Raw genomic sequence first — 13,633 nt, 5'->3', positions numbered from 1 at the left:
GCTTCGAGTACGAGCCCCAATAGGTTCAAAGTCGGACTGCCTCTGTTCAGAGGGAGGTGCAGAGCTGGTCTGTGGCGGATCAGTACTTTCATGCGCGGTACTGGGAGGGTCGCAACCTTGAGCACGGGGTTCTACCGGCACCAAGCTAGTTGGTGTCCGATCAGGATCCTGGAGAGGGGTACCCGATAGGTCCCAAGAGTTTCCTGGTGAAATGCCATCACCCGATGTCCCACTAGGTCCTGGTGGGCAGGGAGCCAGATCCCGTAATGATACGGTAGATTCTCGGCCGTCGGAATATCGTATGTTTGCATAGGTGGGGTTGGCATCGGTTAGTTCGACCTCGTCTACAAGAGGGTCATTTTTAGACGTCCGAACGTATCTTCGGAGTAATACAGGTCCAGGAGTAGTTAGCCATGACGGGAGTGATGTCCCATGTGATGAGCGACGCTGGAATCCAAAGAACCGCTCATGAGGTGTAGTATTTGTGGCTGTAGAAAGCAGGGACCGTATAGAGTGCAATGCATCCGGAAGCACTGTTTCCCATTGCTGGTCTGGTAGGCCCCGAGATCTTAAAGCGAGACGTACGGAATTCCAGATGATACCGTTATACCTCTCTACCTGCCCATTTCCGATGGGATGGTATGGTGTTTTGCTTGTAGCAATTCCCCGTTCTGAGAGGTAGTCCTTGAGTTCCCTTGACATAAAGGATGGACCCCGATCTGAGTGAATATAAGCCGGCATGCCACAGAGAGAAAATACCTGCTCAAGGCAGCAGATTACTGTGGACGCCAGCATATTGGAGCAGGGGAAGGCAAACGGAAAACGTGAATATTCGTCGATCATGGTGAGCAAATATGTGTTCCGAGTTGAAGAGGGCACTGGGCCCTTAAAATCGATGCTAAGTCGTTGCATCGGTTGGGTTGCATGTATGAGTATACCATCTGAGGGGCGGAAGAACTGAGGTTTTAATTCCGCACAAAGCCGGCATTCTGAGCATATTTTCTTTACATCTCCAGTGGAAAAAGGGAGATTCCGTGATCGTACGAAATGTAGCATGCGCGTAACGCCAGGATGACACAAACCATTGTGGACATCCATGAGGGTGGAGGATGACATAGTGGAGCAGAATGCCCGTGTGAGGGTGTCCGGGGCCACATTCTCCTTGCCAGGCCGATAGAGAATGGTATAACCAAAAGAGGCCAGTTCCATCCTCCAAAGTTGTATTTTATTATTCTTAATTTTGGTTCGTTTTCGATTATCGAGCATGAAGGCGACTGATCGTTGGTCCGTGATCAATGTAAAGTGCTGGCGAGCTAGAAAATGGTTCCACTTCCGTACTGCCTCTATGATGGCTGTGGCTTCTTTCTCAACTGGAGGATAATGTAGCTCGGCACCTTGTAAGGTCCTGGACATAAATGCTACAGGACGACCTTCCTGATTCAGAGTAGCCGAGATCGCCACCTCCGAGGCATCACATTCAACCACGAAAGGGAGATTCTCATCAATGGAGTGAAGAGCCGCTTTCTCCAACTGTTTTTTGAGAAGGTTAAAGGCTGCAACAGCCGCTGTTCCCAGTGGAAATGATCTAGCATGCAGCAAGGGTTGGATTTTGTCCGAAAAATGAGGAATCCATTTAGCGTAGTATGCAAACAGACCGAGAGCCTGACGTAAAGAAGCTGGATTCTTAGGTGACGGGAGCTCTTGGAGCGGGCGAAGTCTTTCTGGGTCTGGCTTAATGATACCATTGCCTACGCAGTAGCCAAGGATGTTGATGGTCGGTTGCGACTCAACAGATTTGGATTCATTCAGGGTCAAATTACGGCGATGGAGGGCATCCCGAAATTTTTGGAGGTTGGAGTCGTGTTCCTGTTGATCGTGACCTGCAATGGTAATGTTATCAAGATAGGGAAAAGTGTCCCTTAGGTTTTCCTGCTTAACCAGGCCATCCATTGCCCGTTGAAAGACAGCCACTCCATTAGTAACCCCGAATGGGAGGCGACGAAATTGGTACAGCCGTCCATTAGCCTCAAAGGCTGTGTACTGCTTATCTGAGACCTTCAAGGGTAACTGATGATAGGCACTTTTTAAATCGTAAGTTGAGAACACTTTGTATTCGGCCAGTTTATTAACCATATCATCAATGCGTGGCAATGGGTAGGCGTCCAAGTCGGTATATTGATTGATGGTTTGCGAATAATCGATGCATAGTCGCTGTTTGTGAGGTTTTAGAGGGTTCTTGACAATGACGACTTGAGCCCGCCAGGGCGACGAACATGGTTCAATGATATCCTCTGCTAGAAGTCGAGAGATTTCAGCCGCAATAAAAGATTGGTCTTCCTGATTAAAGCGCCGCGATTTCGTTATTATCGGTTGGCATTGAGGCGGAATACTTGCAAATAATGAGGGTTCATCAAGTGAAGCTGCTGATAATGCACAAAATGGTAATTTAGACGGTATATTAGAAATAGTAAGTCCGGGTTTGGATCCACCAAACTCAATGGTGAGTTTCTTATGCTGTTTTTGGAAGTCCAGCCCTAAGAGGAGATCACTACATAAGTCTTTGAGCACCAAAAGTCAGGTGGAGGGATACATACGACCATGAAGTGTCATATCAACAACACAAAAGCCGGAGATTCTGGTATTAAGTGATGACTGGGCCATCGCAATTGCCTGGTCCGATGGGAAGACATGTAGTTTCAATTTCGCAACAATCTGTTCCTTAATGAAACTATCAGTACTTCCTGAGTCAATTAAGGCATCTAAGGTATGCCCTTTAATTGAAATTTTTGTGGCTGCCTGAGACAGGTTCTGTGGGCAAGCAGCTGTAATTGGTGTCGTTGCGCAGAGAGTGGCTAAAACTCTCGGTGTGCTTCTTCGGGAGAGAGCTCGAGAGGAAGCTTGATAGGTCCTAGCTGGAGCATCTTGATAGGCCCTAATTGGGGCAGTTCGGTAGGCCTTAGCTGGATTGGCCCTCATAGAGGCCCTTGATAGGCAAACTTTAGCAAAGTGTCCTTTTTTCCCGCAATAACTGCAGATTGCATTGCGAGCAGGGCAGGTTTTCCTAGGGTGAAAAGCATCTCCACAAAAGAAGCATTCCTTCCTAGATTGCCAAGAGGCTGCTAAAGTGGGGTCGTCCTCCTCTTCTTCATCAGAATTATATTCCCCCATGATAGGGTTCACCTGAGACCGCTTGAATTGTCTGGTTGCAGCTACAGCAGCAGATCGAGATCTGGGCAGCTGATAGAGGTCTGCATTTCTCTTTGCCAAATCCAGTGAACAAGCTAGGTCAAAAGCTTTTTGTAGCTCAAGTGTTTTACTTTCTAGTAGACGCTGGCGTATAAATGGAGAGGCAATCCCGCAGATGAAAGCATCACGAATCATTTCTTGGCGGTACAGCTCAGCTGAGGCTGCCTGAAAGTTACAATCTACGCTGAGCCTGCGAAGTTCTTGCAGGAATTCATCAATTGATTCCCCTGGCCCTTGTCGGGCTGTGGCCAGTAGATGTCTAGCATAGACCTCATTTGGGGTCTTCGCATACAGTTTCTTAAGTGCCCGAATCACCTCTTCGTAATTATCCCAGTCATCAACATATTCGAACACTTTTGGGGTCACATAATTGACAAGTATCTTCAATTTAGCAGGAGCATCCGCTTTACATTCATCCAGAAAATTCTCAAAAGTACGATACCAATGCTTCCATACCCTGCCAGCTGCTGGTGTATTCGGGTCCAAGTCCAGACGAATAGGTCTAAGGATTTTCTCCATGATGGGTGGTTCCCTGGATCCTTAACTTCCGAGTTTGTCTGAAGGTCTAGTATTTGTCAGTGTAAATACTAAGTTGCTTAAATTGATGTAAGAAAAAGGAGACTTACCATCAAGTAACTTTAAAGTAAGCTTTAAGTAACTTATAAACACACTATATACACAAGAGAGGTCTTTACCATGCCTCTGGTAGAAGCCTCTTACAATACTGAACAGACCAGTATTTATACCAGTCCAACAGGAAGTGACATATGACAGGAAGTGAGGTATGTACACAGTTCATAGTTCATAGTTCACAGGAAGTGATGACATAACTTCCCGGAAGTTATCATTTTTATCACAGAGGTTCTGCAGAAAGTGGAACTCCCCCCGCAGAGGCCCTTCTCCAGGGCAGGCGTGCGATCCGCCAAGAGCATTCTTGCCTTCACTTCGCATGCCTGAAACCAGCATTTTCAATGTCCCTACGGGTGTGTACACAGCCCATACACACCCGTAGGCATCGGAAAATATGGGCCATAATGATTTAAGCGGATTTATCCTTTTCAAGCGAACATAAGCTCAGTGATCAGGCCCCACAAACACTGGTTTAAACAAAGAGTGGGGGGGGGGGTGGATTTTGATGTCCCCGCCATTATTCCTCCCTCAACAACCACTATCAAAATCGATTAGCTGGTCTTTCACCTCATTGTGTGTGGGATCGCTATACCCAAATCAGTTGCCGCATTCACCTCTATAACAACTCTGATTGTGCTTCAAAGTAATTTATTGGAGGTAAAGTTTGTGCCTGAAATACGATATGATGCGATATAAGTGCAAGTCTTGTCTTGAAGGTTTCCTCTGTTCTGTATTCCGTGCAGTGAGAAGTTGTCCCCAACACATTTATGATGCTGCTACACATAAGGGTAAAAATTACTGTCAGTGATGCTGAAAAATAAAGGGTTAACCCCGCCATTAAAATAGCAGATAGGGAAATTTATATGAGAACCTTAAGTGTTTGTACAATAATATCACTCAGTGATTTCAATCAACAACAGCCAGTGGAGCCTTGCCCTCAATGTGAAATATCAGCAAAACAATCAGCAATCTGGTGGCACCTTGTTACTGAAAAAGTCAACCTGATGCTTTCAAACATACTGTGGTTGTTCTATTTGGGTTCTAATACGACTTAATAAAGTCAGAAAACAAACACTTTTGTGAATTTTTGTGCTCATCTCGATTTGGGAAGTCCGTGCCAGGGAATGGAACGCTTTCAATTTCAGGCACCGAGTGTCAGCATCAAGCACTCCAAGGCTAGTTATAGCATGGTTAGATGTAGAATGGAGCTCCCTCTACACCAATTCCAACCTGTGTCACCAAAGTGACATTCTTCCACTTCCCACACCAGCCATGCTGAGCAAGATTACCAATTAGTGCTGAATTGTCTCTCATCACCATGGAAATGCCTCCCTCTCATCTCCCTTACAATGTAGGATTTTAACACCTCTGTAAAAAGAGTGCACACAGAATGTAGTTCACTGATTGGGTGAACGTGCTTATAAGTGAGTTATCCAGTCACTGAATATCAAAGCCCTGTCAACACATGGTAGAGAAAACCCATTCAGCCCCAACCCCAGAGCTTGGTGCTGACCAAGTCCTGTGAGACCATTGGATTGGACGCAGATGGCTTCCTCCGTGCCAGAGTGTATTGTGTGTGCTGAGTCTGGGCTGTCCATTCTGCACAAAATGATGAGCGCAGCAGCATCGCAAGAGCTGCTGGCATTTAGGCTAGAGGCCTGTGGTTGTGCTTACCAGATAGATGACTCCAGAATGCAAGGACTCAAGCTTCAGTTAATATTAAAGGGCCAAAATTCTCAACCTCCAGCCGGAAAGAATTCTCTGTTGCACCTTTGAAATGTAACCTGCCATTGCTAGTTAAATTTTCTCCACAGATCCGTGAGGAAATCAAATCCTATGGGATCAAAATCTACCAGTTCCCAGACTGTGACTCCGATGAGGATGAAGAATTTAAACGGCAAGATCAGGAATTGAAGGTGAGGAGGAGTGAATGGGAGTCTGTTGAATTTCTTCAGATGTGCCACAATATGAGGGGCAATCACACTTCTTATATGATAATATAAAATGTGTAATAAACAGAGACACTGCAATCATGAATAGAACTGTAAAGAATGGTTGGAGTGCGTCCACCTGTTATATCACAGGTGACATTTACACCACAACTGTCCAGGGGGTCTCACTCCCCTTCGCCTGAGAGTCAGGGTCAATCCTGACTCCGGATTTACACTACAACTATAGCATCGATGGGAAACAAAACCATTTGCCAACGACACTACAGTTATAGTGTAAATGCCGCCTATAGCCCGGTAGAAGCCTATATGAATAATTTGCCCAGTGGGCCTTTAGATAGGCAAACACGGTACCTATCTGTTAGATGGGATCTACTGGACACCGTAACTTATGGCTGTATCTCTATCGTCAATTTGGTGATTGTACAACAGACTGTGATTGACATATTGGAGCAAACGGATCAACTTGTGACGGCCGCAACAACATGGTCCAGAAATGGAGTGATTTTCTGTGTGTGCAGCACAAAACCGCAAAAGTAGCCTTCAGACCTCTCAGAGCATTGGTTGGGGTGTGGCACAGTGCAGCATTGGTTGGGGCATGGCACAGTGCGGCATTGGTTGGGGTGTGGCACAGTGCAGCATTGGTTAGGGTGTGGCACAGTGCGGCATTGGTTGGGGTGTGGCACAGTGCGGCATTGGTTGGGGTGTGGCACAGTACGGCATTGGTTGAGGTGTGGCACAGTGCGGCATTGGTTGAGGTGTGGCACAGTGGGGCATTGGTTGGGGTATGGCACAGTGGCATTGGTTGGGGTGTAACACGGTGCGACATTGGTTGGGGTATGGCACGGTGCGGCATTGGTTGAGGTGTGGCACAGTACGGCATTGGTTGGGGTGCGGCACAGTACGGCATTGGTTGGGGTGCGGCACAGTGCGGCATTGGTTGAGGTGTGGCACAGTACGGCATTGGCTGGGGTGCGGCACAGTACGGCATTGGTTGGGGTGCGGCACAGTAAGGCATTGGTTGAGGTGTGGCACAGTGCGGCATTGGTTGGGATGTGGCACAGTGCGGCATTGGTTGGGGTGTGGCACAGTGTGGCATTGGTTGGGGCATGGCACAGTGCAGCATTGGTTGGGGTGTGGCACAGTGCAGCATTGGTTGGGGTGTTGCACAGTGCGGCATTGGTTGGGGTGTGGCACAGTACGGCATTGGTTGGGGTGTGGCACAGTGGGTCATTGGTTGAGGTGTGGCACAGTACGGCATTGGTTGAGGTGCGGCACAGTACGGCATTGGTTGGGGTGTGGCACAGTGCAGCATTAGTTGAGGTGTGGCACAGTACGGCATTGGTTGGGGTGTGGCACAGTGGCATTGGTTGAGGTGTGGCACAGTACGGCATTGGTTGGGGTGTGGCACAGTGGGTCATTGGTTGAGGTGTGGCACAGTACGGCATTGGTTGAGGTGTGGCACAGTACGGCATTGGTTGAGGTGCGGCACAGTACGGCATTGGTTGAGGTGTGGCACAGTGCGGCATTGGTTGAGGTGTGGCACAGTGGGGCATTGGTTGGGGTATGGCACAGTGGCATTGGTTGGGGTGTAACACGGTGCGACATTGGTTGGGGTATGGCACGGTGCAGCATTGGTTGAGGTGTGGCACAGTACAGCATTGGTTGGGGTGCGGCACAGTACGGCATTGGTTGGGGTGCGGCACATTGTGGCATTGGCTGGGGTGTGGCACAGTGTGGCATTGGTTGGGGTGTGGCACAGTGTGGCATTGGCTGGGGTGTGGCACAGTGCGGCATTGGTTGAGGTGTGGCACAGTACGGCATTGGTTGAGGTGCGGCACAGTACAACATTGGTTGAGGTGTGGCACAGTACGGCATTGGTTGTGGTGCGGCACAGTACGGCATTGGTTGGGATGCGGCACAGTAAGGCATTGGTTGAGGTGTGGCACAGTAAGGCATTGGTTGGGATGTGGCACAGTGTGGCATTGGTTGGGGTGTGGCATAGTGGCATTGGCTGGGGTGTGGCACAGTGCGGCATTGGTTGAGGTGTGGCACAGTGTGGCATTGGTTGAGGTGCGGCACAGTACAGCATTGGTTGAGGTGTGGCACAGTACGGCATTGGTTGGGGTGCGGCACAGTACGGCATTGGTTGGGGTGTGGCACAGTGCGGCATTGGTTGGGGTGCGGCACAGTACGGCATTGGTTGGGGTGCGGCACAGTACAGCATTGGTTGGGGTGTGGCACAGTACGGCATTGGTTGAGGTGCGGCACAGTACAGCATTGGTTGGGGTGTGGCACAGTACGGCATTGGTTGAGGTGCGGCACAGTACAGCATTGGTTGGGGTGTGGCACAGTACGGCATTGGTTGGGGTGCGGCACAGTACGGCATTGGTTGGGGCATGGCACAGTAAGGCATTGGTTGAGGTGTGGCACAGTGCAGCATTGGTTGGGATGTGGCACAGTGCGGCATTGGTTGGGGTGTGGCACAGTGTGGCATTGGTTGGGGCATGGCACAGTGCAGCATTGGTTGGGGTGTGGCACAGTACGGCATTGGTTGGGGTGCGGCACAGTGTGGCATTGGTTGGGGCATGGCACAGTGCAGCATTGGTTGGGGTGTGGCACAGTACGGCATTGGTTGGGGTGTGGCACAGTACGGCATTGGTTGGGGTGCGGCACAGTGTGGCCTTGGTTGGGGTGTGGCACAGTGGCATTAGTTGGAGCATGGCATAGTGTGGCATTGGTTGGGGTGTGGCACAGTGGGGCATTGGTTGGGGTGTGGCACAGTGGGGCATTGGTTGGGGTATGGCACAGTGTGGCATTGGTTGGGGTGTGGCACAGTACGGCATTGGTTGGGGTGTGGCACAGTACGGCACTGGCTGGGGTGTGGCACAGTGCGGCATTGGTTGGGATGTGGCACAGTACGGCATTGGTTGGGGTGTGGCACAGTACGGAATTGGTTGGGGTGTGGCACAGTGCGGCATTGGTTGGGGCATGGCACAGTGCCTCCCAGGAGATGGGTTGCTCATTTAAATATTTTAGTGAGGCTGCAAGCCGAACATTTTAGCTGCTTGGAAGAGGCAAGTGCCTTTCCAGCACTGCTTGTGCTGTATCAGGAAGAGCAGGAGTGCTTCCTCCCAGAACGCCAAGCTAACCTGCTTCCCTCCCTGCGATCACACCCTGCAAACGATATCATGGACCCACCCCCGTAATCCCCAACCCCCTCCCCATGATCACAGACCCTCCCCGCCATCACCGACCACGCCCCATCTCTGCCCCCGATCTGTCTCTAAACCCCCGCGAACACCCCCAACCCCCCTCTCGCAATCTCTACCCCAGCAGCAGGAAACCTACCTGCTCCTGGGCTGCAGTCTCTGCTGCAGCGTTCCCGATCCAACAGGGAGCCAAGCCTGTCAAGCAGGCTGGCTTCCAGGAGTGGATCCTGTTGGAAAGAAATGCACGTGTGCTGTGGAGTCTAAACGCCAGTGTTTGTGGGGGAGGACCAGACCTCCTCCCTCCCGCTTGGAAATCGTGGCCTATGTTTCGCAACTGAGAACTGGTCCCGTGCTGGTGATCTGCTCAATGTTGAGGTCACAGGGGTCAGGATTTGAGCCTCAGAAAGAAAGATGTGGTCTCCTCACCAGAAGAGTTAGCGTGCAGTTGCAGGAGGATCACATGTGGCAGTGAACAGGAATTCTCATGCGGCTGGAGCTGAGAGAGTCTCCATGAGGAAAGAACAGTAGGGCAGCAACCCTCTCATAAGGTGAAAACAGGTAAATTTGCAACGTTGAGAGAATCAGAATTAAAATTGGAGGGAGACTTATTGCCGGGCTATGGTGGTGACATCAGGGCTGACAGCTCATGCAGTGTGCCTCAGTCCTGCTTCCCCAGTGTTGTTCTATACTCTGGGATTGTAACCCTCGATGATGAGAAACCTCCACTTACCATTCAGCACTTTAACAGAAGCTGTTGGGGAGATGAAGCTCCACAAAGCACTTTTCACTAGATTTTGGCAGCATCATGGAACGATCACAAGAAATCTCAAATAATTGGAGCATGAGTGTTTATCTAAAGAACAGATATAGTTTCTGAATGTTCTGTGTACAATGTTTGATGTAAGAAAAAGGAGGCTTACCATCAAGTAACTTTAAAGTAAGCTTTAAGTAACTTATAAACACACTATATACAAGAGAGGTCTTTACCATGCCTCTGGTAGAAGCCTCTTACAATACTGAACAGACCAGTATTTATACCAGTCCAACAGGAAGTGACACATGACAGGAAGTGAGGTATGTACACAGTTCATAGTTCACAGTTCACAGGAAGTGATGACATAACTTCCCGGAAGTTATTATTTTTATCACATTCTTCCCTCCTGCAGGTTTAGGAGGCTGTGGTCTACCTTTTGGTCCGCAGCCGCCGAACAAGGAAGAGTCGCACCCGTTTGGATTCCCGTCGTAGAGGGTCGCTGGTCCGCTTACATGCGGTTGGCCATTGGCCAGAGTCCGTGTGGCCTGGATTGCCCTGTGAAGGGTCGGGGAGATCATGGCTTCGAGTACGAGCCCCAATAGGTTCAAAGTCAGACTGCCTCTGTTCAGAGGGAGGTGCAGAGCTGGTCTGTGGCGGACCAGTACTTTCATGCGTGGTACTGGGAGGGTCGCAACCTTGAGCACGGGGTTCTACCGGCACCAAGCTAGTTGGTGTCCGATCAGGATCCTGGAGAGGGGTACCCGATAGGTCCCAAGAGTTTCCTGGTGAAATGCCATCACCCGATGTCCCACTAGGTCCTGGTGGGCAGGGAGCCAGATCCCGTAATGATACAGTAGATTCTCGGCCGTCGGAATATCGTATGTTTGCATAGGTGGGGTTGGCATCGGTTAGTTCGACCTCGTCTACAAGAGGGTCATTTTTAGACGTCCGAACGTATCTTCGGAGTAATACAGGTCCAGGAGTAGTTAGCCATGACGGGAGTGATGTCCCATGTGATGAGCGACGCTGGAATCCAAAGAACCGCTCATGAGGTGTAGTATTTGTGGCTGTAGAAAGCAGGGACCGTATAGAGTGCAATGCATCCGGAAGCACTGTTTCCCATTGCTGGTCTGGTAGGCCCCGAGATCTTAAAGCGAGACGTACGGAATTCCAGATGATACCGTTATACCTCTCTACCTGCCCATTTCCGATGGGATGGCATGGTGTTGTTTTGCTTGTAGCAATTCCCCGTTCTGAGAGGTAGTCCTTGAGTTCCCTCGACATAAAGGATGGACCCCGGTCTGAGTGAATATAAGCCGGCATGCCACAGAGAGAAAATACCTGCTCAAGGCAGCAGATTACTGTGGACGCTAGCATATTGGAGCAGGGGAAGGCAAACGGAAAACGTGAATATTCGTCGATCATGGTGAGCAAATATGTGTTCCGAGTTGAAGAGGGCACTGGGCCCTTAAAATCGATGCTAAGTCGTTGCATCGGTTGGGTTGCATGTATGAGTATACCATCTGAGGGGCGGAAGAACTGAGGTTTTAATTCCGCACAAAGCCGGCATTCTGAGCATATTTTCTTTACATCTCCAGTGGAAAAAGGGAGATTCCGTGATCGTACGAAATGTAGCATGCGCGTAATGCCAGGATGACACAAACCATTGTGGACATCCATGAGGGTGGAGGATGACATAGTGGAGCAGAATGCCCGTGTGAGGGTGTCCGGGGCCACATTCTCCTTGCCAGGCCGATAGAGAATGGTATAACCAAAAGAGGCCAGTTCCATCCTCCAAAGTTGTATTTTATTATTCTTAATTTTGGTTCGTTTTCGATTATCGAGCATGAAGGCGACTGATCGTTGGTCCGTGATCAATGTAAAGTGCTGGCGAGCTAGAAAATGGTTCCACTTCCGTACTGCCTCTATGATGGCTGTGGCTTCTTTCTCAACCGGAGGATAATGTAGCTCGGCACCTTGTAAGGTCCTGGACATAAATGCTACAGGACGACCTTCCTGATTCAGAGTAGCCGAGATCGCCACCTCCGAGGCATCACATTCAACCACGAAAGGGAGATTCTCATCAATGGAGTGAAGAGCCGCTTTCTCCAACTGTTTTTTGAGAAGGTTAAAGGCTGCAACAGCGGCTGTTCCCAGTGGAAATGATCTAGCATGCAGCAAGGGTTGGATTTTGTCCGAAAAATGAGGAATCCATTTAGCGTAGTATGCAAACAGACCGAGAGCCCGACGTAAAGAAGCCGGATTCTTAGGTGACGGGAGCTCTTGGAGCGGGCGAAGTCTTTCTGGGTCTGGCTTAATGATACCATTGCCTACGCAGTAGCCAAGGATGTTGATGGTCGGTTGCGACTCAACAGATTTGGATTCATTCAGGGTCAAATTACGGCGATGGAGGGCATCCCGAAATTTTTGGAGGTTGGAGTCGTGTTCCTGTTGATCGTGACCTGCAATGGTAATGTTATCAAGATAGGGAAAAGTGTCCCTTAGGTTTTCCTGCTTAACCAGGCCATCCATTGCCCGTTGAAAGACAGCCACTCCATTAGTAACCCCGAATGGGAGGCGACGAAATTGGTACAGCCGTCCATTAGCCTCAAAGGCTGTGTACTGCTTATCTGAGACCTTCAAGAGTAACTGATGATAGGCACTTTTTAAATCGTAAGTTGAGAACACTTTGTATTCGGCCAGTTTATTAACCATATCATCAATGCGTGGCAATGGGTAGGCGTCCAAGTCGGTATATTGATTGATGGTTTGCGAATAATCGATGCATAGTCGCTGTTTGTGAGGTTTTAGAGGGTTCTTGACAATGACGACTTGAGCCCGCCAGGGCGACGAACATGGTTCAATGATATCCTCTGCTAGAGGTCGAGAGATCTCAGCCGCAATAAAAGATTGGTCTTCCTGATTAAAGCGCCGCGATTTCGTTATTATCGGTTGGCATTGAGGCGGAATACTGGCAAATAATGAGGGTTCATCAAGTGAAGCTGCTGATAATGCACAAAATGGTAATTTAGACGGTATATTAGAAATAGTAAGTCCGGGTTTGGATCCACCAAACTCAATGGTGAGTTTCTTATGCTGTTTTTGGAAGTCCAGTCCTAAGAGGAGATCACTACATAAGTCCTTGAGCACCGAAAGTCGGGTGGAGGGATACATACGACCATGAAGTGTCATATCAACAACACAAAAGCCGGAGATTCTGGTATTAAGTGATGACTGGGCCATCGCAATTGCCTGGTCCGATGGGAAGACATGTAGTTTCAATTTCGCAACAATCTGTTCCTTAATGAAACTATCAGTACTTCCTGAGTCAATTAAGGCATCTAAGGTATGCCCTTTAATTGAAATTTTTGTGGCTGCATGAGACAGGTTCTGTGGGCAAGCAGCTGTAATTGGTGTCGTTGCACAGAGAGTGGCTAAAACTCTCGGTGTGCTTCTTCGGGAGAGAGCTCGAGAGGAAGCTTGATAGGTCCTAGCTGGAGCATCTTGATAGGCCCTAATTGGGGCAGTTCAGTAGGCCTTAGCTGGATTGGCCCTCGTAGAGGCCCTTGATAGGCAAACTTTAGCAAAGTGTCCTTTTTTCCCGCAATAACTGCAGATTGCATTGCGAGCAGGGCAGGTTTTCCTAGGGTGAAAAGCATCTCCACAAAAGAAGCATTCCTTCCTAGATTGCCAAGAGGCTGCTAAAGTGGGGTCGTCCTCCTCTTCTTCATCAGAATTATATTCCCCCATGATAGGGTTCACCTGAGACCGCTTGAATTGTCTGGTTGCAGCTACAGCAGCAGATCGAGATCTGGGCAGCTGATAGAGGTCTGCATTTCTCT

The 13,633-nt window shown here is 49.3% G+C and overlaps 1 protein-coding gene across 9 annotated transcripts in view; it reads left to right on the top strand.

The window, feature by feature from the left end:
• The window catches only part of LOC147102126 (septin-5-like), a 136,181-nt gene that overhangs the window by 76,146 nt on the left and 46,402 nt on the right, over nucleotides 1–13,633 (top strand). For all 9 annotated transcript variants that reach the window (XM_085964355.1, XM_085964354.1, XM_085964347.1 and 6 more), the window contains one exon: nucleotides 5,691–5,792. In XM_085964355.1, the coding sequence (XP_085820481.1) occupies nucleotides 5,691–5,792 (102 nt within the window). The remainder of the gene's footprint in view (nucleotides 1–5,690; nucleotides 5,793–13,633) is intronic.

This window comes from Somniosus microcephalus, chromosome 22, assembly GCF_052327205.1.
Source record: "Somniosus microcephalus isolate GS21.2 chromosome 22, FLI_Smic_1.0, whole genome shotgun sequence".
Lineage (NCBI taxonomy): Eukaryota > Metazoa > Chordata > Chondrichthyes > Squaliformes > Somniosidae > Somniosus > Somniosus microcephalus.
This window is presented reverse-complemented; position numbering and strand designations above follow the sequence as displayed.